The sequence below is a fragment of the Torulaspora delbrueckii genome, chromosome 1, assembly GCF_000243375.1.
Source record: "Torulaspora delbrueckii CBS 1146 chromosome 1, complete genome".
Lineage (NCBI taxonomy): Eukaryota > Fungi > Ascomycota > Saccharomycetes > Saccharomycetales > Saccharomycetaceae > Torulaspora > Torulaspora delbrueckii.
Window position 1 is genome coordinate 268,510 of NC_016501.1, and position 22,184 is coordinate 290,693.

Consider the following 22,184-nt stretch of genomic DNA (forward strand, 5'->3'; position numbering starts at 1 on the left):
TCGACTAACAGCGAAGCATCGGAGAAAATGTCTATCAAGAGGGCTCTTTGCAGAGTGAATCATCGTACTGATCAGTAGCGATACCCACTGGCAGTCGGTTCAAAGTGACTGAAGTAAATCTACAGAGCCTGGTGAATAGTTTGAGACTTTTATCGCTAGTTTTTCCACATCATTTGAGCTGCATAAATTCGTAAAGACTCCGAGGAACATTGGTAATCCAATCGCTTAGTGACAATGCTTTCGATTGAACAGCGGTATAATATCTGCCTGATGGCGGAGAGGCATCCTAAGTGGACACAATTAGAACTAGCTCGCTGGGCGTATGAAACTTTTCAATTGCCCAAGATTCCTTCCCAAGGTACGATATCTCGTCTACTGGCTAAGAGAGATGTCTACATGAACTGTAAGGACAACGAAAAGGCAGCAAATCGAGTGAGGAAACCAAATAATGTTTTGGTTCGTTTGATCCTCCAGGAATGGGTCTCTCAGAGCATATGGAATGGTATACCCATTAACTCACCTATTATACAAGATACAGCACAATCCATATGGTATCGAATACCAGCCGAACACCGGGAGGGAAATGGATCTTTTTCATATAAATGGATCAACAATTTTCTTTCCAAGATGGATATCAACATCTCTAACCTGGATGAAGAGCTTCCTAAGCCACCAAAAGTCTGGACTTTTGAGGAAAGGAATGGATTAAAGCAGCTTTTCGCTACAATTCCTCCACAGGACATCTTCACACTTGATGAGACCTTTTTGGCCTACAATTTGCCATTGGACTACGCGCAATACGAAACTAGCCAAATTCAAAGGGCAATAGAGGTTGCTACTGTTATGCTATGTTGCAATCTTGATGGCTCGGAAAAGTTAAAGCCTTTAGTTGTTGGCAAATACAATAGCTACCGAAGCTTCAGAAACTACTTCCCAGAGGAGCCTTCAGATCCGGTATCGCAGTCGTTGTTGGGAGATAAAATGGCACAAAGGTTTGGCATTTCATATCACAGTAATCGGAAGGCATGGCTCACCAGTAATTTGTTCCATGATTGGCTAGCAAGATGGGATAAACGGTTGATGGCCGATAATAGGAAGATATGGATTATACTAGACGATTCCTGCTCACACAGAATTATCAATCCGCATTTGAAAAATATACAATTGGTCTACACTTCAGCAAACTCAAGATTTCTTCCATTCAACTGGGGTGTTCTTGACGAATTCAAGACACGGTACAGAATTCAACAATACCAGGCTTTGATAGATTTGCAAAAGACACTGGAGAAGAAGACTAACAAAAGGATGCTGATCACCTTCGAGCAAAGTCAACTAACAATGTCTAACGCCTTTAAATTCATCAAGAAAGCGTGGAAGGGTATTCCCGTTCAAACCATTAGAGCCAACTGGAAAAGCTCTGGTATTTTGCCATCTGAAATGATTCCACTAGGAGAAACTGTTAGTATGGCTTTCAAGAAAAACGAAGCTCTTGAAGCAGAACTCAATGGCTTATGTGACAAGTTTTACTGTGCCAAGAAGTGGGATCATGATATGTTGCTAGATCTTAACATCGAAAATAAGAACACTAATTTTCTCAGTACAGAGGAGTTGGTTGAGAGCGCCATAGTGGATGCCGTTGAACCAGACCCTCAAGTCAGCCAGCGTAATGCCACTCCCGCATTGAGCTCCCATATTGGCGAATACTACAGCTTTGATCTTCTCAATGATCGTAACTTGGGTATAAACCTAAATCAAGCAACTGGAGATACGGATTCACACTCTGAAGATGACCTAAGTAGAGACAATATGAATTCAAATGGAAGTGACGGTGATAACATTGCTCTACTGGGCAACTCGAATGAGGCGGGAAAAGTCGACAATAACTACGAAATTAATCTTGATCGACTTCTGGGCGGTGACTATGGTAGTGAAGAAAAGGGAAAGCTTTACAACGTTAGCACGTTGATTGACAGACCTAATCTTTTCATGGGAGAGAACGGAGTACTTGACTTGAGGGGCGTAGGGATTGACGCATCCATAGGACCTTCAGACTACTTTAGCGATATGTTTCCTACGTCTGTACCAGGGACGGCGGCTACCAGTATTCCAGGTGGCCCGCCCGATGGAATGTCAACGCAACCAATCAGCGCATCATATAATACTAACACCGTACCGGCCCCTAATCAGAGACCAGCTACCGCTGCATCGTCAACAATGGTTCCATTCGAGAATCCTGCATTGAATCATTTACTGGAAAACTCTGTATCCTCGAATAAGGACACAACGCCTAACTCGCTGCCTGAATTTCTCCCAGAGGCAAATCCAGGAGCAGCGTTACAAGCTAACATTAATATTGCTAAATCACTGGGGAACATCTTAAAGCATACAGAAACGCGTGAGTTGAATTTCTCAGAAGCTGCAATCAATGAGATCAAATCTAATTACAACCATATTTTGACCAGAATAAAGATGGTAAGGAAACGGAGACATAACATGAAGGCCAGAAGAGGCCAAGTCCAACTGGAGAAGTATCTTTCTGGTGAGACACCAACAAGCTCCAATAACTCCGAGTTTTCGCCATCACATAACTTACAAGTTCCTGTAGATTTACAACTAACCGACAACGCATCTTTCTTTTAGTGTGATATTTTTCTGGTTCCTGTTTTTCTATACTTTAAATCGATATATCATAATACAAGCAACTGCATCAAGAGCGATACACTTTGGCATGTAAATTACAGCTCATCGTTGATATTTATGACCTTACCCTTTGTTAATGCTTTCAAATATTCTATGCCGTATTCCTTGCTTTCATCATCGATTAATTTGAAAACATTCTCACTGACTTGTAGATTTAATGCATTACTTCTGCAAATATTTACCAATGTTGCTTGTAAGCCATTAATATGCATTTCCGTCGGCATCGCTTTGATTACCTCAAGATAAATTTTACCGAATTCATCCGGCGAATCCAATAATGCTTTAACGAACTTAGGTTTATCCATACTGTAGCCGACCATAAATTCCCATAGTTCGGAGTCACCCCAGCTCTTGACAAACTCAATGGCAAGCTTGGGATCGTTTAGTCCATCAATAATCAAAGATAATGCCTTCTTGTTCTCACCAATTTTCCCCCATAAATAAATCAGCTCATTATGAAACCCTTTCCGCTTAGAGCAAAATTCGATGGCTCTTTCGACATCATAGTTCACCCTTTTCTTCAAAAAGTTGAGTAGTTGGTCTCGTTGATAGTCTGCATACAGGCTAATCATATCGTTCTCTAGAGGAGCTGTGGCATCGGGATCAATAACTGATAACTTCTTCAAATAAAGAAAGAGAATGACTCTCAGCTGCTTTGGACTCTCCAGCTTTTTGACGATTTTACTAACTTCGAGGCTGTGACGATTTTTGACCAGTAGATCGATCGGAATTCGAAAAGTAACTGCTAGCTTATCGAGAGGTAAATTGGGCAAATTTTCAAGAGTATCATCATAAGGAATGAGCAGAATTTCCAATATATCGTCAGCAAATTGAGAGATTAAGTTATGGGTCAGCAGAATGCTCAAAGCTCTGATGTCCTTTCTTTTGATCATGTGAGGAATGGCCTTAGAATACAGCTTTTGAACCAGAAACAAATGAATAATGGCATCCCGGTATGCGCCTTCAAGTTCATCATGCTTTTCAATTCTCTCTTCTAACTGTTCTTCGAACTTTTGGTATGAGAAAACCCTAAGCGGCCATTTTTGAATGCATTTGAAGAACTCTTTTAACTTCAGCTCTTTCAAGAAAAAGCTCAATATTGCATCATAGAGGTGTTTGTCAAGTTGCGGCTCTGTGGGTATGGTATCATACACATAGTCCACCTCTCCATTTTCAATGATATTCAGAAACACATCTTGGCTTTTTTGCAAGGTCTCATTCTTAACTTGTTTGTCTTCACTATTATTGACAATGGAAATTATTGCTGCGGTGAAGGAGGCAGCGTTTTTCCACTGTTTGTCAGTGATAAGTTGATCGACATACTGAAAGCCCACAGCCAGTCGATCATTTAAACTGACAGCGTATTTTCCAACTTCCCAGGCTTTCAGGTAGTTTTCTCTTTGTACGTACCAGTCGAAATGATCTTTTAGCGAGAAAACCTGAACGTGTATGCAATCACTAGCACTTATAAAAAAGTACTCCGGTGAAGTCTTTCCAATATGCTTACCTAAATGATAATCATTTAAGGAAAGATTTTGATAGTTTTTCGATACCACTTCGTCGTTATAAATTTCTTCACCGCTTACTGTATCTATAATTTCAAGCTCTGGTATTTTTGCTGCTAGTTTGTTTTCAATATCGTCCACTTCGAAACCCAGGCACATAATCTGATCATCTTTGAACGATGCGATGCCAGCCATATGGATTCTTATTCGGAAATAATGCTCTAATTCTACCTTTTTATCCGGCACAGCTCTTAAACTTGATGCTGCACTGGAAAGGATAGACCCAAAGTTCTTCCCGTATTCACCATTAGTCTTCAGAGACACCTTGAACATCCATACATGGTCTCCCCAACCTACAATTATTCGATCGCTCTCAGGAAAATGGACATGCGGTCTATAAAGCGCTGGCCTGGCTTCTTCCTTGTCATCTGTTGGAAATGGGACATTCAAAAGATGGGCCCTTGAATGAATACTGCAAAAGGTAATTCCTGCATCATTCATCCATAATATCACATCGTCCACAGTGAAAATACCCATGATTGGTCCTTGTCCCTTAGCTAAAACCGTATCTATTCGGTTACCTAGCCAGTTTCTTTGGGACAGAATGACTTCTCCAGCCATTCCACCAGAGACAAACGTTGCAGAAGATTTGTAATCGCTGTCAAGAACCACTGCTTGAATTGGCCTTTTGAAATCAAAGGAAGTGACCGTGGAAAGGTCTTCAATTAGCCCAATTGCCACCGTACCATCGATAGAACCAGTAGCAAAGTAGTTTCCATCGGAATGGATGGATAGGATTGAAGAGCGATGCAACTTGACGGTTTGAATTGGAGTAAAGTCCGGCAAGGTAAGATGTAGCAGACCTGCATGAGTACCAAATGCAAAGAAATCTTCATGAAATAAACAAGCTGATATCGAGTCTCGCTTGAAGAAGTTCGTTGGTAACTTGTTGAGTCTTGTATACTTAAGTAAGGGTGGTATTTCTTCCTCTTCATCAGACTCTTCACCACTCACTTCATCTTCATCTGAAGACTCGCTGTGAGAACGCCCAAATCGTTTCTCGGACACTCCGGCAATAATATCAAGGCTTTCTATTACTTTAGAAGGTGAAGTTTCCTCCGATTTACTACTTACCTCGTCATTCGCCTTCGGTTCACGGTTCGTTCCATCTGTAGCCTTGTCGCCATTAAACACCGGGGAAACTGCTGCGCTCTTGTCATCATTATCTTGCATGTGTAAGCTCTAGAGAGTGAACTAAGGGTTCATTCGTCGACGCAACTGTTGCAGAAGCTATGCCTGCTCATATGGGCTCTATGTGCTTATTAACAGCCTAATTGATATTCAAGATTGCGCGACCAAGGGCGACGACAATTAAACAACATGAACAATCAAAAACCTCGACCACTCTTTACTCCTTTGACTTACTCTTTAAAAGTAGCAAGATACCAGTAACATTATGTAAGATATATTAATTCGATAATAGCTTCAGCAAGGGCAGGAGAGACAGAAGCTGCAGAGGCGCATCAAAAGAGGATAAAGATTATAAGACCAAAGAAGATGGTTTTTGTTCATATTCACTGCTAGCTCCGACATTGAAACACTTCTAGTTCTATCGGACAGTTGTTGAGGATTATTTTGATGCTTTAATCAGACATTTTTCATTTTTCATTTTAAGCTTGAAATAATTCATATAAAATTCACTTACTATTCGTCATCAGATGAGCTTGACAAAAACATTGATAGAATCTATCGAAAATGCCAAGAGCTAGACGTGGTGCATTGATACAGTGTGATCCTTCCATAAAAGCCTTGATTATACAAATAGATGCTCAACGAAGTGATATCATACTTGAGGAGCTAGATGATACGCATTTACTGGTAGATCCATCTAAAGTTGAATTTATCAAACAGGAACTGAACAGGCTGCTATCCAAGAACATATATAATCCGGTAGATGAAGAAGAGAATGAATGAGTCAATTTCTGTGGCTCACGGTCAATTATATTTATATAACGAGCTGTATGGGAGTTCATGGGCCTTGATTACATAGATACATCACCTCTGTCATTTGCAGATCCGTTGGTTATTTTACTAATGATGTTGTTAAGAAAATCGGCAAAAACATCGTCATACATCAATTCAGAAACTTCAGATTTATCGAGTTCACCACTCTCTGCTTTATCACTGACCTGCTCATAGAAGACATTATAACACTGAGTTATGGATTCCTGGATGGCAATCATTAGATGTGCCGCTATTTCGCTATCATTAATGAAGATCATAATCTGAGAATAAGTTCGGGGCAGTTTCTCCTCTAAATTTTGCCGCAACTTGATGTTTCTTGAAAGTAAGCTGTCCGACTCGCCAGTGGTACTGATGTCTAGAGAACTTCCTATGATTTGAACTGTTACCACCTCTGTGAAATCTTTGATTAAGTTACGTAGCTCAATCAACAACTCTGAACGGGCATCAACCATGTTTTTCACAACTTTAGGAACTAATGCCTTTGCCATCCCTAACACTGATTTATCCTGGCTCTGTAACCCTTTGGCACTGCCGGTGAAAGATCTGAGGAGAGACTCTACACCTGAGAAATCGAGATAAGTCTCACTGACTGTATATTGTATATTGAAATTCTGAATCTCTTGACGAAGTAAAAGAAGGTTTCCCAAATATGACAGTTTAATATCCAGATTGTTTGCACCACCGGGAGATGAATTGACAATATCGTAAGCTTTCCTTAATGAGCAAATGCAGTCATGAACAATGTGATGTGCCAAATCGTTAAAAACAGAAACGTTCAACATCTCATATATTTTTGATAGTAATGCTAAAGATGAGATGAGCGGAGGATAATACAATTCAAGTTTATCTCTTGTCATATAGTTTCCCTCTTCAGTGGAGTGTTGGTCGATATTAGCCACATAAGCAAGGTAAATAGCATCATTATTCTTTTCCGTTGCTTCTGGCCCCTCTGGCTTCTTCCTTCTATGTGAGATGATGAATGAATCCTTCGAAGGTGTATAGTTTACGACGTTCTGTTGAATGTAAATCTGGACTCTCAGTATTAATCTTGCTTGCAATTTCTGAACGATAGGCTCAAAGATTTTGTCAAACTGAATGTCCTGGAATTGTAATTGATATTCTTCGGAGTTCTCTTCAAACTGATAGTATTGTCCAAACAGAGTAACGGCATCACAAAGCATTGAAATGTCGGTTTCTCTCAAGATCCTAGTTCTAATGGCATCATACAAGGGCTCACACAGCCTACATAGCCACTGTGAGCCCTTGCTACGCGAATGCTCTGATCCAAAGAATTTGGTAAAGAGGTTATGCTCGTCGACACACAACTGTGAAAATTGAGACTTTGTATCCTGAATAAAATTTACCAATGGAAGTTCCTTATTTGCTGTAATAATCTCGTCAAGACGTTGATGTATCATTGGTCCCAATAATTTCAGACGTGTTTGAAAGTACTGCTCATAGCAGTCATTCAAAATAGAACCCAACTCATCACTGTACCTTTGGAATTTGTTATTGTATACTCGAGAAATAATGTCAACTACTCGTGAATTGTACTCTTCAGCAATTTGCTCGAATTTGTTATAAACAAGAGCCTCTCTTGATGCGGTTGACGAGGACGTGGATGATGTAATTTTCTCAGCAATATTATTATAGGTTTGTCTCAAAATCCCACTCAAATAATTGGAAACCAGTTCACATGCCCTTATGAGACAACGTTTGAATTTGATTCTGTACAGCTCAGCTTCTTCCAAATTAGGATGTTCTTCGAAGAAAAACAGAGATTGATCGATACTGATCAGCATATTACCAAATGAATTTTTTCTAACAACGTTTGATGAGGAGGCATGATTCAAACGACGCATAATGGGATCTAATGCTGTGAAATATTGCATAATAGCCGGGATCTTCTCGTGAAGCGCAGAAAGTTGATGATTCTCCTCATACAAGTTCTTGGTCTTATTGACGAAATCGTTCGAGTTGGAAGATATACTGTTAAAAGTTTGGATTGCATGCTCAATTTGATCATGGACTTTGTATGATTGTTGTAGGACCATTTCATACCGCTGAACATGAGACTCTAACTGCCCCAGATAATTTTCATATTGGCGATATTTCTTTTCATCCCTGATCTTGAAGCTTTCATCGACTGCAGATGTTTTTTCAAGAGTAACGCTCTCTTTAGAACCCTCACCAACCACCAATGCTAGTTTCTCAAGCTTGTTGAACAGATAACTATCATCTAACAAACTCGGTAGTTCCAAATAATCTAACCCTCCTGTGCGGGAAGCAATACTGGAGACAATTGAACTCCTACGAGCCCTAGTCATACCGTTCCACACTGATTTCGCTCCAATTCGGCAAGTGATAACCATCAATCTATAATGTATATATACAAGATGCTATATGAACAATCGTTAATCATGATTATTGAATTTGACCTATACCAACAATCTAGCACCAGGAGCCAATATCACTCCATTATTAAATATGTACCCTCATCTTTCGTACTCGGGACCTCTCGTCTCAGTATCCTGAATGATGGCCTTTATTTACACGTGTTTTCCAGTAAAAATCCATTAAATCGTTTAGCGTTTAAGCTGATTTCTTCTCCATGGCCATCTCTTCTCTAATCTTATTCTTTTCTGCTTCGATATCAATCCCAAGCTCTTCTTGAAGTTTTTTCTCCAACCTCAGTCTTTTCTCCAAACGTTCCTTCTTCATCCTCGCCAATTCTGCTTTAATCTCGTATGGTTCTTTAGGGATCTTGTTCAGAGTCTCAGGGTCTGGATAAAATCCTGGAACGTTCAGTTTCTTATCTGTATCAGTACCGATGTAGTACATCACTCCAACGGGTGCCAGCAGACAGAACGTAAAACGGAATATCTCCAGCTGTGACCTAGTATAACGAAATGGAAGCTTCATGCTGACCTAATAGATGAACCACTAATAGCCGCTTTTGTGATAACTCCTGGTGCTCATCATGTATCAAGAACTATGAGGATCGCATCTCAATCCGTTAAGATGACGAGATTTATATAAAATTACCCGGTTAGAGTCACGTGTGGATTGAGTAGTTCAAGATATTTACGTTGATGTACATTTAATGGGTCTTATAGACCCATTGGAGGCCTTCTTCGTTGTCCAGTTGCACTGTTTGTTCACTGCCTTTCGTTGTATAGTCTAGTTGTTCAGATAGACTTTTGAAAAATTTGAAAAATTTAGATCAAGTAAGGTCGAGATGAGATGAGCATCACTATTATTTATTGCTGAAAAATGTCAATTCCGAAGAAATTGAAGCTTGATAACATGGTGAAACAAATCTGTACCCATTCGGGATCATTCCATGCTGATGAGGCACTTGCCGTATATATGCTGCGTCTTTTGCCCGAGTTCAAAGACGCCAAGATCCTAAGATCGCGAGTTCCAACCGACTGGGACCAAAGTGACATCGTGGTGGATGTCAGTGGTAAATACGATGGTGTCAAATTCTTTGACCATCACCAACGTGAATTTTTCGAGACTTTCGATGGGGAGCACAAGACTAAATTGTCAAGCGCAGGTCTAGTTTACAAACATTTTGGTCGTGACATTATCAAGAGCATTTTGGGTGGACCTTCCAAGGATGATGTTGAGATTCTTTATTTGAAGGTTTACAAGCAGTTTATTGAAGCATTAGACGCTAACGACAATGGTATCAGCAAATTTGATGCCGAAGAGGCCAACATCAAGCCAAAATTCTCAGACACGGCGATCACCATTCCAGGTATAATTAGTGGAATGAATCCTAACTGGAATGATGACTGTTCAGCTGAGAAATTTGATGAGCAGTTTTTCAAAGCTAGCTCTTTCATCGGTGGTGTCTTTGTCAATTTGGTCGATGGCTACGGTAAATCCTGGCTGCCAGCTAAGGAACTTGTCCAGGAAGCCGTCAAGAACAGAAAGAATGTTGATAAGAGCGGTAAAATCATCATTCTGAAGCAATTCTGCCCGTGGAAGGAACACCTGTTCGAAGTGGAAAAGCAATTAGGTATCAAGGACGAAATCGAGTTCGTGCTGTTTGAAGACAGCAGTAAGACCTGGAGAGTCTCTACAGTACCAATCTCTGCCAGCTCTTACAAATTTAGAAAGGGTCTACCAGAACCTTTTAGAGGTCTAAGAGACGAAGAGCTAAGCAAGAAATCTGGCATCCCAGACTGTGTCTTTATCCACGCGGCTGGCTTTATCGGTGGTACCAAGACCAAAGACGGAGCTTTGAAGATGGCACAAATGTCTTTGTAGTTGTATGGCTTTTATTTATTTGGTAATGTATAATTCACTTGTATTTATTTTCAAGCAGATTCGGCTTCTTCAAGATTACTCTCAAAGATGTGCACAACAGGCTAGTAAATCTGCCTATCTAGCCCACGCAGCTACACAGTGTTTTAGCCACCGTTTGCCGAAACCTTGACACTTCTTACACGGATTCATCACGCCCGAGCACTGGACTGACAGCCCACAAAACCACCCACAATTGGCATCACGCTTGTTTAGTAAGTTGGGTGTATGCGTCTCAATATCGCTAATTATCCCAATCACTGAGCTGGGGTATGTCGTAGGCGTAATCGTGGTTAGAGTACTGGACGATGTTGATTCCTCGGCTGTTGTGTAAATGCCATCTGGATATCTAGCTTCAACCTGGGAAGACCACCACTCTGCTGGGTTACCATCTACATGTAATTGAAATGATGACACTATCGTCTCGTTAGCTGCGTGTGCGTTGATAATTATGTGAGTGTCGCTACTCCGCGGTTGAACAACGTTCTCAAACGTTTCACTAGGCAGGGTTGAAGACCACTGCTCGTACTCATCATTATTAGTTACTTCTATAGCCAGCACTCCAGTCAATAAGACCAGCGAACTTACGAAAACCCCCAATAAGGAATTCATTTTTTTTCTTGATAGATCTTCTGGTAATTAATCATGGTCTCTATGAAATTTTTCTCAGTTATAAGAAAACTGGGTTCCTTTTATACCTTTCCGAACCTATAGAGCTTTCATAAATTTACTAATTTGTTGCATGACATGATGTTGCAACCATCCTCACTCAAACCAACAGTTGCATATTCCAAGTCACAATCTAAACCAATCTCCCGGATATATCCTGCAACAGAAACACATTTTTATTTTCAATTGGCAACTGGATGCGCTATTACCCCTTGGACATACCCGCCAAAGATTTATAGTGCTATATTCTAATAGTCACCTCTATAGTCATTGTATAAGCTCTCGTTACATGAATTATTTCACGTGTATTTGGCGCGTCTTGAAGTATGCATTTATGGCGTGGGTGGGCACGCGAAATCGCCTTGTGAGTGAAAGCATTCTCCTCGTTTCGAATCAAAATCCTAGAATGGCTTTCTGCTTACACAAACGGAGCTCCAAATCAGAGACAATACCAGTCAGCCGGTTATACTAGGAGATTTGGGAAACCACTGCATTAAGTACTGGTTAGGATCTCGAGTAGAAGATCGATTTAGTATGAAAGGATTAATATGGCCGTCTAAGAATAAGAAAAATTCTGGCCATGGATCCAATCCTCCGACGAGTACCTCTTCATTGGGGCGATCAAAAAAAATAGCTTCAACTAGGTCATTGTCACCTTCAGCTTCATCTCTACTGGTTAACAAGAGTCATGCTGCTCCTAGTGTAGCGCAGAGCGGTCCATTGGGCGGCAATGAGTATCAAGGCGACAGTAGTAACAGACGTAAGAGTTCAGCCAATTTGTCGCTGAAAAGTTACACCAATTCGAATCCGAGTAATCGTCGAGCCTCTAGAAGTATCTATATGTCGGAATCTCATAGTAAATCGGTGAAAAGTGTTAGTTCGTTGAATCATAAAGGGGAAGAATCCTCTATTCGCTCAAATGGTTCGGGCAATCACGGCGTAACATCTGGGTCTGACACAGACGTCATTTTGGATGAATTTGATAATGGGAGCCAGAGCGAAACATTTATGAGAGAGTCTCTAAATGCCACACTAGTGAGTGGCACTTCTAATTCCGAGAAAAGAATATACAACGAGCACTCCGTCGGAACCGCCGTCAAGGCAGTCGAGTCTAGAATCAGCTTGAACAGGGATAATTACGATACTGTGGTGTTTAAAACAGGATGGATTAACAGATCACAAGGTACAAGTCATATTTCGGCCTCATCATCGACACATCAATTAAGGTCGGGATTGTACTCCAGCAGTGGGGGCAGCCATAGGGAGAGTAGATTCTTTCATGATGCTTCAGAACCTCAAATCACCGTTCCAGAGTATCGCATTTACCGTGCGCAACTGAAAGGTCCCATATTGAACCTTTACAGAAGTGGATTACCAACTAATGTAAAGTTTTTTGACCCAACAATTGGAGGGTCCCTAGATGAGACCCCCGTATTAACACCTGCAAGCAGTTCCACGGAGACTTTAACTAAACAAATAAATCCACAAGAAGCAGAGCCTCCTATGATAGAATATCTGAGCGAAAAATACCCTCACCCAGGATTGAAACTGAATAATGAGAGAAAGATTGTCGCCGGTGACGTGGAAAGCTTGTGTCATGCCATTCTGTTTGCACATCCTGAAGCAGGTGAAGATGACCTGAAAAATCAAAAAGCTATCATTAACCTCATACTAGTATTACCATTGCTAGATCATTTTAACAAATTTCTGCGAATGTTCAATCAGTTTGGCTTGACATTCACGAAGCATTCATCAAAAGTGACAAGTAAGTCTCTCCAGTATCACGGCGTATCTCCTTCAATTGATAATTTAATGACTGAAAGACTCGGACTCGTGGTAAAGACTATTCTCGATATGTTTCCCAGTTTCTTACTGGATGATCTAATGTTCCAGGAGATAATACATCTCTTAGATGTAATCTCATTGCATAACGATGAAATTTCGAATAACCTCAAGATGGCGGTAGCTGACAAACATAATGAGTTGAATAGAATTACGGCATTCAGCAAACCCAATAATTTCAACGGCAGCAGACCTAAGGAAGCTAAGCTCGAATCGAAGAAACTTCTTGATGAGATTTTAAACGCTGAAGAGTTTCTAAAGACCGATATCGATAGTTTGGCCACTGAAATTCATGAGATAAATTTAAAGTTTGACCGGTCGTGGGCTCCTCGTTTCGACTATTCTCTGCTTTACGATTCCAAATACATCAACACCAATATTGTCGCATTGAATCCTCTTACTTTTAACAATAAAGTGAATGTGCATTTCCTTGGTAGGTTACTGGTCTGTCATCTCTTCTCAGACGATCAGAAGGTCTCTTCTGATCCTAAAATGCGTGCCAAAATTCTGACTAAGTGGGTGGAGTTTGGTATCAAATTTGAGCACTTAGGTGACATGGTTTCGTGGCTAGCTGTTGCTACTATTATCTGCTCTGTGCCTATACTGAGATTGGAATCTCTATGGACTCAAATTCCCGAGAACATTCTGAAGACCATTTTCAAAGATTGGCTCCCAACTATTGCTCAACTGGATAGAAGACATCTGTCATCTAAATCAACCAGTAGTGTTTTTATCTTGGCCCCACCCAATTTGGATAACCCGTTCATCAAGTCCAATGTCATTTCATACTTTGGAGATCTTATTATTCATGCTGATGATCTGACCGCCGAGACAAAGCTCAAATACTTGGAAAGAAAGATCAATCGAACAAAGAATGCATTTCACAAATGGCAACAACGTCTGGGGACCAGCGATACTCGTGGAAACGATTCTGGGCAAAGCATAAACGACATTAAACCGGAAACAAGCAGAATATACCAATTTTGGAAGTTTCACCTTGACCAGCAAAACCTGAGCATGGAAGATATAATGAAGTTGAGTATCCAATCTGAAACTCCGAAAGTGGACCAGATTTTTTACTCCAACATAGGAAGTCAAAGAAGCCCATTATCCACAGGAGGTTACCTGCCACTTTTATTCAACGACATATATCCAAGTTATTCTATTTTTCCTCAGAAATCTTTGATTGGTGCGGCTGGTGCTTCAGAAGCATCACAACAATCGAGAGAGTCAATGAATCAATCCAAATCATCTCTGCGCCGTTCAACGGCTTTTGCCGCCGATGATCTACCGTCAAGAACATCAAGCCTTTCAGTTTCGGATCCGTTGGATTTAAGTCAAATAACTGGCTTAGCTAATATCGATGCGCCTCTGATCAAGGAAATCTCTATTAAACAATCCAATAGGCAACATATGCTCAAGTGCATTCGCGATGCTTTCAACATTGACAGCGACGTGTTCCATGTCTCCGATGATCTAGTATTCAAATCTTTAAATGATCTGGAAGCAACATCACGGCCTTCAAGTGTGGTCATAGAAACACCAAAACGATTTTCTCAGCATTCCTCAAGTAATGGTACTATGCCAAATCCGCGCGACTCACAAGATGCCTCTAACCGATTGAGCAGAACGCTCGAAAATTTGGATTTCTTCAACAATATCGTGACGGTTTCCGATCCTCTGAAAGAGTCTCTCATTGAAGTTGCCCTCAAATCGGGATCTTTGGACAAGATTTACGATCTGCTAGTCTTGACTGCCAGCATTTTTTCCAAGTTGATAGACACCAAGGATCTTGAAAGATATTACTATCATAAGAGGCACAGAAACTTGCGTCAAAGTGCTCCTCTGAGTGATGACACAATAGGGCTTCTTGACTATGCCTTTGTGAAATTGACAATGGACATGGACGTTTTCACAGAAACTTTTTTTAATTCTTACAAGAGCTTTGCAACAACGACATCAGTCATTGAAAATTTAGCTAAAAGGTACATTGGAGCAAAAAGCTGTGCTTGTACAATTTCACAATTCCTGAATAGCGATTCTAGGAAGAATGATGGAGCGTTAAATGACGCCAAATTCCCTGTGTGGGATGCTAAAGTTTTGCATGACGAAGTCAATACTATATTCTGGGCCAAAATACAAATCGGGGCCGCAGAGGCAATTTCGAACCTTGTGAAGCACCATTATGCTGACTTCACAGATAATCTAACTGCCAATTCCACACTTCAAGATTTTCTGAAAGTTATGGAACAGGATGTGACCGCAGAGTGGCCCATTAGATCAATCCAGCTCAAGCAGAAAAATATTGAAGATCATTCTGAGGTAGAGAACCTGATCTCAAGACTATTGGAACTGTTCAACGAAATAAGAACGTCTTATCAAAAGCAGCTTTACAGGCCATTGGGTATAGACAGAACTTCCAGAAAAGTTACCGGTTTACTTAGCTCCTTTCACAAAATGTCACTCACAGATTTTAACAGCTACCTAACTTCTAACGATTACGAAGATCCTATGATTACACATTTGCATACGATGAAAGTTAATGACTACGAAGGAATAATGAAATGGGTATACTCATTAGATTCCTTTATTACAAAGAAGTTCGAAATGGTCAGCAAAAAAGACTGGTTTGCAACGTTCCAGATCCTAGAGCTCTTTTCATATGAGTCACTTACCTCTTTATTTTGTCTACCGTTGCACTCGACATCCTATAATATCGTGACGTCTGGAACATCTCAATTAGATGATCTCGAGATCTCGAACGTTTTCTCTTGGTTAGTCAACTCGGTGACAAATACAGGTAATAGCAAAATGCCATTGCTGGACAAATTGCCAGCGTCCGTCAAACTTTTGATCCAATTACATGTTTCCCTGACAAATTTCTTCATGGTTGAAATAACAGACCTTTGGAAGTCGTCAGAGGACCGTATTCAAACTTGCGCTATTGTGTTACAGATGCTGAGCTATGTGCGATGGAAAAACTCATCGGTGGACTTGTTCCAGCCCGAAGAAGAAAAAGGTCAGGATATCACATCTCCACATATACCATGCTACATCGAGACAGCCATCACCAACGCAATTGTGTCACCAGAGTCCAGGTATTATGAACATGCTTGGAGCGCATGTCACAATGTGCTTTCATCTTCAAAAAGCTCTTCCCCTACTACTATCAGCTCCATCTTAGCCAACGCTGACGATCAAACAATCAAGTCATTCATTGATTTGGATGGAGCTTACACAGCGAGGTCCAGAAACCTTTGTCCTTGCCCTGGGTGGTTTATTTCACGCCTTTTAGAAATATCTCAGTTCGTTCCCAATATGAGCATAATGAATTCAAAACTGATAAATTTTGACAAGCGAAGATTTGTCAACAATATCATTTCCAATACCTTAGATCTTGTTCCTTCACCAGAGGATGGGCTGGTAGATGAAAGTCGGGCTCCCTTTGGCATTGCTTTGTTTCAGACTTTGCTTGACTCGGGGAAGAAGTTTAAACGTACTACAAGATCTCATGCTATTTCAGAGAGTAAAGCAATGAAGTATCAAGAAAGAGGGCTCTTTAACGAGATCTTAATCAAAGAGGTTGAGAAGATCAAGCGTGACCATAAAAAGATAGAGATGTTAGGTGCGCTAGACCGAGATAACAAGAGATCAGCCATCGTTCAGCAGATGATTCAACGAAAGCACAGGAGCTCCGTCGTTATTCCGAACCTGCAGATGAATTCACAAGGATCTGCCGGTTCTTCCACCTCGTTCTCTTCAATGGGATCATCGAATACTATCTCAGGTTCAGCGAAAGATAAGAGAAGTTCAATGGCTATCGGTAACGTAAGAAACTCGGTGATATCCAATTCCGGTCACACACATATGGGTAAGAAGCTGGGAGGTTTCTTCAAGAGACCTTTCTCGATAGGAGGATTCAACTCATCAGCATCCAATAGCTCACTGAGTAGCATTTTAATACCTGGAGTCCAAGATGATGGATCAGTATCCCCAGAAAATCTGCCTGCGCTAGATCCTTCGGTGATGCAAGATCAGAAGTCCGCGATTTCGATCCGAACTTTCGAGATTAAATCTATTTTAGAGGCCATAAATCACAGTGGAAGCTCGGCACATTCATTCTCATTTAAGATATTGATGCAGGATGGTCATGAGCATTTATTTCAGGCAACAAGCGCTAACGATCTTGATGAATGGATGAGAATGATAAATGCATCTAAAAGATACGCGTTCCACTCGAAAAAGTTCAAGGGGAAAACACACAATAAAATGTTTGGTGTACCACTAGAGGACGTTTGTGAAAGGGAGGGTACTTTGATTCCTACAATCATCGTCAAGCTGCTCGACGAAATCGAAATGCGAGGACTTGATGAAGTTGGTCTCTACAGAATACCAGGTTCTGTGGGAAGCGTAAATGCATTAAAAAATGCTTTTGACGAAGAGGGCGCAGTTGGTAATTCTTTCACATTAGAGGATGATAGATGGTTCGAAATCAATGCAATCGCAGGTTGTTTCAAGATGTATCTACGAGAGCTACCTGATTGCTTATTCTCGAACGAAAAAGTGGCTGATTTTGCCGAGTTGGCACTGAAACTTAAGACGTCACAAATTACCATGGAAGAATATAAGACAAGAATGGTGGAATACTTACAAAATTTGCCTCCTTGCTATTACCAAACACTGAAGCGAATCTTTCATCATCTACACAAAGTCCATACACATATGGACAGCAACCGTATGGATGCATCAAACTTAGCAATTGTTTTTTCAATGAGCTTCATCAATCAAGATGACTTGGCTAGCAGCATGGGCCCAACCCTGGGAGCCGTTCAAAGTATACTACAGAACTTTATCAAGCATCCAAATGATTACTTTATTGCCTAATTTTTGTCAGCTTAAGTCGAGGCCCCGCAAGGGAGATTTGGCTGAGCAACTTGTCATCTCATCGATTTTTGGAGGATTGAAATGAATGCTTATTTCATTAGCATCAAATACTGTCCTAAACATTTGCATATATACAGCTAGACGGATTTCAACTAACTAGTATGTTTAAATCCCATATCGGTTAATCACATAAGGATCTTCCGTTAACGAATAGCTGTTCTTTACTGACCTGAGTACAAAATTACAGGTCTTAGTTGTTTACATTTGCGCTATGTACAAGGAATATTTACCATTCATTCTATTCTTTCCTAGTCAAATCAGATTTATGAAGGATCTTGATTTTGGAATTCTTCTTGAGCTCTTTTGACTGAGCCTGCAGAGCTTCTTCCTTGTCTTGCATGGCCTGCCGTCTTGCAGCTTGCTCCCTGGCCTTTGCCATATTTTCCCTAAAGGTCTCTAGCATACCCTTTGGCGGACCATTTGTTGCCTGTGGGTGATGTACGACATCAGCAATGTTTAGCTTCCTCCTGACCCACTTATTTCTTAGCGTCAAAGTTTGAAGAACCGAAAATGTACCGTTGATGGCGAAGTATAAAACCACACCTGCCGATAGACTCATTGTCGCTGGGATCGATACTAATGGCAATATGGTGAAAAATCTCTTCATTGCGGGAGAAAACTGTTGTGCACCCGTCTCACCACCTAATCTTGTGAACGAAATTAACACAGCTGCAGTGATGAATTGTAAACCAAGGTATGGATCGGCCTGTGACAAGTCGGTGAACCAAGCAATACCTTGATTGACAAACCCATCTACGGGATGATTAGCCATAGCTCTGATACCACTGAAGAAACCCAGTGCGACCGGAACTTGTAGCATAGGTGCAGCAAGCCATCTGTTTTTGATACCGTTATCATTCAGCAACTTCTTTCTCTTCAAAGCATATTTCTGTCCTTCTGATAGCTCTGAACTTGACATTAACTGAGAATTGATAGCGTCCAATTCAGGCTTTATACGTGAGTTACGAGCAATGGTATCAGAAGATTTGACATAAAGTGGGAACATCAACAGACGAACTCCTACTGTAACGGCACATATAGTGCCCCACCATGGTAATCCTGCGTAAACGTGTACTGCTTCTAGTAAATGTTGGATTAGATCTGGAGGCCACCACCAGCTTTGGGCCAGGCCAATACTTTGCAAATACCCAATATGATTCGATGCTTCACCAATGACCTGAGGTGCCTGCTCGGCAATGCCAGTCACAGCAGAATTCAGATCATCCATAGAGGGCAATTGAGTCTGAATCTCATCGATTGAAGGTTTACCAGCATTCGATGAATTGTAACGAGCTGCAATAAACCTCGAGGCGCTCAATCCCGATATTCCCAGGACTGGTCCCTGAGCTCTTTTCCAGGACTATTGTTTCATTATCTTGTTAGTAAATGCCAAAGAAGTGAACTAGATAAGGCACTCACTGAAGTAAACATACAATTCTTGCCGTTGATCTCAAAATGGACGTTTTCAACATCTTGCAAACGTACCCACTTTCCAGATCGACCTTTATTGCCTGTGAGATTACATTTTATATAATAGCTAAAGCTTCATTAATTTTTCAATTCAAAATTTTTCAATTTTATTGGAATAAAAAGACTAATCAAGTTAACCACTTAACCTTAAATGGTGATCGATTAATGGCCAATCGGTGATACGACAGTTACTATCTTTGCCTTTATGAATGGCATTCTTATGCCGAGAAGATTTCTGAGTGAAGCTACGAGGAATACCCTCTATCTGGATTGTATGAACAGGAAGTTTGACGATGTATTGAGAGTAGTACGCAGCACCAGCGCAAATGAGATGGATTACGCGTTCCTGCAATTGTATCTTTCTAGGAGCTGCCAATGGGGTCATATTGCTTCGGTGACACATATATGGGACAAATACGTGCTTCGGCTGAAGATGATGACGGTCCATCCATCACTACTTTGTGAAATTGGTAACCTGGCACTCAACGAAGGCAAGCACTTTCTTCCTCCGCAAATATATCATCACTATGTTAAGTTCTTTAGTGGTACTATGCCAATAGATGAAGAACAACGGATTGAATACGAGCTGCTGCGTATAAAAGTTGAAAGTTTTGCCAAGGGTACAATGCTAAAGACTAGATTCAGAGAAAAATGGAAGGTACTTTTGGAAGATATGGATCACCACTTGTCTTCAGCTATGGAATTCAGAGTGCGCGACTTTCCATACTTGACTAAAAGTGTCCAGCTGGAAGACAACGAAATGCTCATGAAATTGCTCTTTGATCAGAACAAACTTGATATCAAGAATAGATCTACTGCTCCGCTTCTTCTGAACATAATACTGTCGCAACCTCAGCAAAGTATAGAGTCAAAGATTAGTTTATTTGAAAAGTTTTACGATACTCACAGATCATTGAAGTATGATGACACTTTAACTATCCTTTTCCGATTGTGCAAAGGTGATGGCTATCGATTGAGCAAGCTAGGGCAAATGGTTGAAGAGAAAGGATTGAACCCGTTGTCGTCAGTGGCATTGAGGGCTTTCACTAATGGGATCAAAGATACTGAGTATTCATTTGATCAGCTAACAAACTCCAGTCCAGCTCAGCATTAAACTGTAAATACATTCAGCAATATATATTAATGACGTTACGAAATTTGAAGATACATCACTGAATTTCTGGTTTTTTAGATGGCGAACCAAGATTAATCATTTCGCTCTCTTAGATTCAACTCCTATCTGCACAATTGTCGACGATCTGGAGGAAAACTATCAAGATGAGTATGGATGCGCCTGCGGCAATCAATTTCTTCAAAGGACACCCTTCATTCAGACTACTGCCCAATAAAGTGGTAGCTGAAGCGGCAGCACAGCTTTTGGTAACAGGTGACAGAGATTACGATGCTGACACATTGAACAGACATCCATTGACCTACGGTTCTGATGAAGGTGCCTTGTGGGTTCGTGAAGCAATTACACGATTCAACAATGATGAGACATTTAGATTTGCTCGAGATGATAAAGCAAGATCAAGACCAGAATTCCTTAATTTAAGTTCTGGTGCATCTTATGGAGTGTTAAGCATTTTGCTACAGGCTACATTGGCTCATACGGGATATACCAGACAAGCATTCATTGTAAGTCCAACGTATTTCTTGATTAATGACTGTTTTATCGATGCTGGCTTTGGCTCCAAAATTACTGCCATTGACGAAGATGGTCAGGGCTCAATAGATTTGGCTTTGCTAGAGCGTAAACTACAAGAATTCGAGGATAAGTTTACTGAAGAAGAAGACCAAGAGAAATTACAAGCTATCACTGATCCTGCGAAAGCTGTCCCAAAGAAGATCTACAAGTACGTGATTTATTGCATTCCGACATACTCCAATCCCACAGGTACCACGTATTCAACCGAGACAAAGCTTAAGTTGATTGAAATTGCCAGGAAATATGATATGTTGATCATAGCTGATGATGTTTACGACATGTTGGATTTCTCCCCACCGTTTGACAATTTACCACAACCTAAAAAGCGATTTGTTCACTTGGACAGGGAAACAAATAACGACCCTGAGAGCTATGGTAACACTATATCAAATGCTACATTTTCTAAATTAATTGCACCAGGTTTGAGATTCGGATATCACGAAACTGTTACGGATAAATTGGCAGGCCAGTTATCCCATGGTGGAGCCAACACTTCTGGTGGGACTCCCTCGCAGTTAAACTCAATGATCGTTGGAACCATGCTTAAGAACGGTTCAACAGCTACACTATTGAACCAATTGAGAAGCACTTATGCCGAAAGAGCTGAGACCATGTACGCTGCGGTAAAGGGTTATATGCCAAAGAACACCAAATTCGAAAAGCCTGAAGGAGGATATTTCAGTTGGCTAACATTACCACAAGGTTACGATGCCCACGAAATCGGTAAAAGGCTACAGCAGGAATTTCAAGTAACAGTTGCTAATGGCGACCACTTCGAAGTCAAAGGTGATACAAGAGGTTGGGGCAAATCTTCAATGCGTCTCTCACTGAGTTTCCTCGAATGCAATGAGATCGAAGAAGGCATCAAGAGTATGGGCAAGATATGCTCAGCCTATGCAAAAGAACGTGATCTTGTTTTTAGTTTTTATAGACGCCTCATCTCTAATGTTTTCATAAGCGCGTTAGAGCTTGACGCTTTAATCAAACAATTCGGATTTTACTAGTCG

The 22,184-nt window shown here is 40.8% G+C and overlaps 11 protein-coding genes across 11 annotated transcripts; 6 read left to right on the forward strand and 5 right to left on the reverse strand.

Annotated features, from left to right (window-relative positions):
* Window positions 1-234: 234 nt before the first annotated feature.
* Window positions 235-2,640, forward strand: PDC2 (Pdc2p; the record flags this gene model as incomplete). The annotated part of the gene is made up of 1 exon (XM_003678645.1): window positions 235-2,640. The coding sequence occupies one exon, from the start codon at window positions 235-237 to the stop codon at window positions 2,638-2,640; it is 2,406 nt and encodes an 801-aa protein (XP_003678693.1).
* Window positions 2,641-2,735: 95 nt separating this feature from the next.
* VPS41 (Vps41p) lies at window positions 2,736-5,438 on the reverse strand (the record flags this gene model as incomplete). The annotated part of the gene is made up of 1 exon (XM_003678646.1): window positions 2,736-5,438. One exon carries the CDS (start codon window positions 5,436-5,438, stop codon window positions 2,736-2,738), a length of 2,703 nt encoding a protein of 900 aa, XP_003678694.1.
* A 522-nt stretch (window positions 5,439-5,960) lies between these two features.
* On the forward strand, window positions 5,961-6,179 carry TFB5 (TFIIH complex subunit TFB5; the record flags this gene model as incomplete). Its single annotated transcript, XM_003678647.1, has 1 exon — window positions 5,961-6,179. The coding sequence occupies one exon, from the start codon at window positions 5,961-5,963 to the stop codon at window positions 6,177-6,179; it is 219 nt and encodes a 72-aa protein (XP_003678695.1).
* A 68-nt stretch (window positions 6,180-6,247) lies between these two features.
* Window positions 6,248-8,557, reverse strand: COG3 (Golgi transport complex subunit COG3; the record flags this gene model as incomplete). The annotated part of the gene is made up of 1 exon (XM_003678648.1): window positions 6,248-8,557. The coding sequence occupies one exon, from the start codon at window positions 8,555-8,557 to the stop codon at window positions 6,248-6,250; it is 2,310 nt and encodes a 769-aa protein (XP_003678696.1).
* A 265-nt stretch (window positions 8,558-8,822) lies between these two features.
* PET100 (Pet100p) lies at window positions 8,823-9,152 on the reverse strand (the record flags this gene model as incomplete). Its single annotated transcript, XM_003678649.1, has 1 exon — window positions 8,823-9,152. One exon carries the CDS (start codon window positions 9,150-9,152, stop codon window positions 8,823-8,825), a length of 330 nt encoding a protein of 109 aa, XP_003678697.1.
* A 351-nt stretch (window positions 9,153-9,503) lies between these two features.
* On the forward strand, window positions 9,504-10,508 carry MYG1 (Myg1p; the record flags this gene model as incomplete). Its single annotated transcript, XM_003678650.1, has 1 exon — window positions 9,504-10,508. One exon carries the CDS (start codon window positions 9,504-9,506, stop codon window positions 10,506-10,508), a length of 1,005 nt encoding a protein of 334 aa, XP_003678698.1.
* A 114-nt stretch (window positions 10,509-10,622) lies between these two features.
* On the reverse strand, window positions 10,623-11,156 carry TDEL0A01560 (uncharacterized protein; the record flags this gene model as incomplete). The annotated part of the gene is made up of 1 exon (XM_003678651.1): window positions 10,623-11,156. One exon carries the CDS (start codon window positions 11,154-11,156, stop codon window positions 10,623-10,625), a length of 534 nt encoding a protein of 177 aa, XP_003678699.1.
* Window positions 11,157-11,747: 591 nt separating this feature from the next.
* On the forward strand, window positions 11,748-17,939 carry BEM2 (GTPase-activating protein BEM2; the record flags this gene model as incomplete). Its single annotated transcript, XM_003678652.1, has 1 exon — window positions 11,748-17,939. The coding sequence occupies one exon, from the start codon at window positions 11,748-11,750 to the stop codon at window positions 17,937-17,939; it is 6,192 nt and encodes a 2,063-aa protein (XP_003678700.1).
* Window positions 17,940-18,237: 298 nt separating this feature from the next.
* On the reverse strand, window positions 18,238-19,471 carry OXA1 (membrane insertase OXA1; the record flags this gene model as incomplete). The annotated part of the gene is made up of 2 exons (XM_003678653.1): window positions 18,238-19,359; window positions 19,433-19,471. 2 exons carry the CDS (start codon window positions 19,469-19,471, stop codon window positions 18,238-18,240), a joined length of 1,161 nt encoding a protein of 386 aa, XP_003678701.1.
* A 218-nt stretch (window positions 19,472-19,689) lies between these two features.
* On the forward strand, window positions 19,690-20,583 carry PET122 (Pet122p; the record flags this gene model as incomplete). Its single annotated transcript, XM_003678654.1, has 1 exon — window positions 19,690-20,583. One exon carries the CDS (start codon window positions 19,690-19,692, stop codon window positions 20,581-20,583), a length of 894 nt encoding a protein of 297 aa, XP_003678702.1.
* A 170-nt stretch (window positions 20,584-20,753) lies between these two features.
* Window positions 20,754-22,181, forward strand: TDEL0A01600 (2-aminoadipate transaminase; the record flags this gene model as incomplete). Its single annotated transcript, XM_003678655.1, has 1 exon — window positions 20,754-22,181. One exon carries the CDS (start codon window positions 20,754-20,756, stop codon window positions 22,179-22,181), a length of 1,428 nt encoding a protein of 475 aa, XP_003678703.1.
* Window positions 22,182-22,184: the final 3 nt, after the last annotated feature.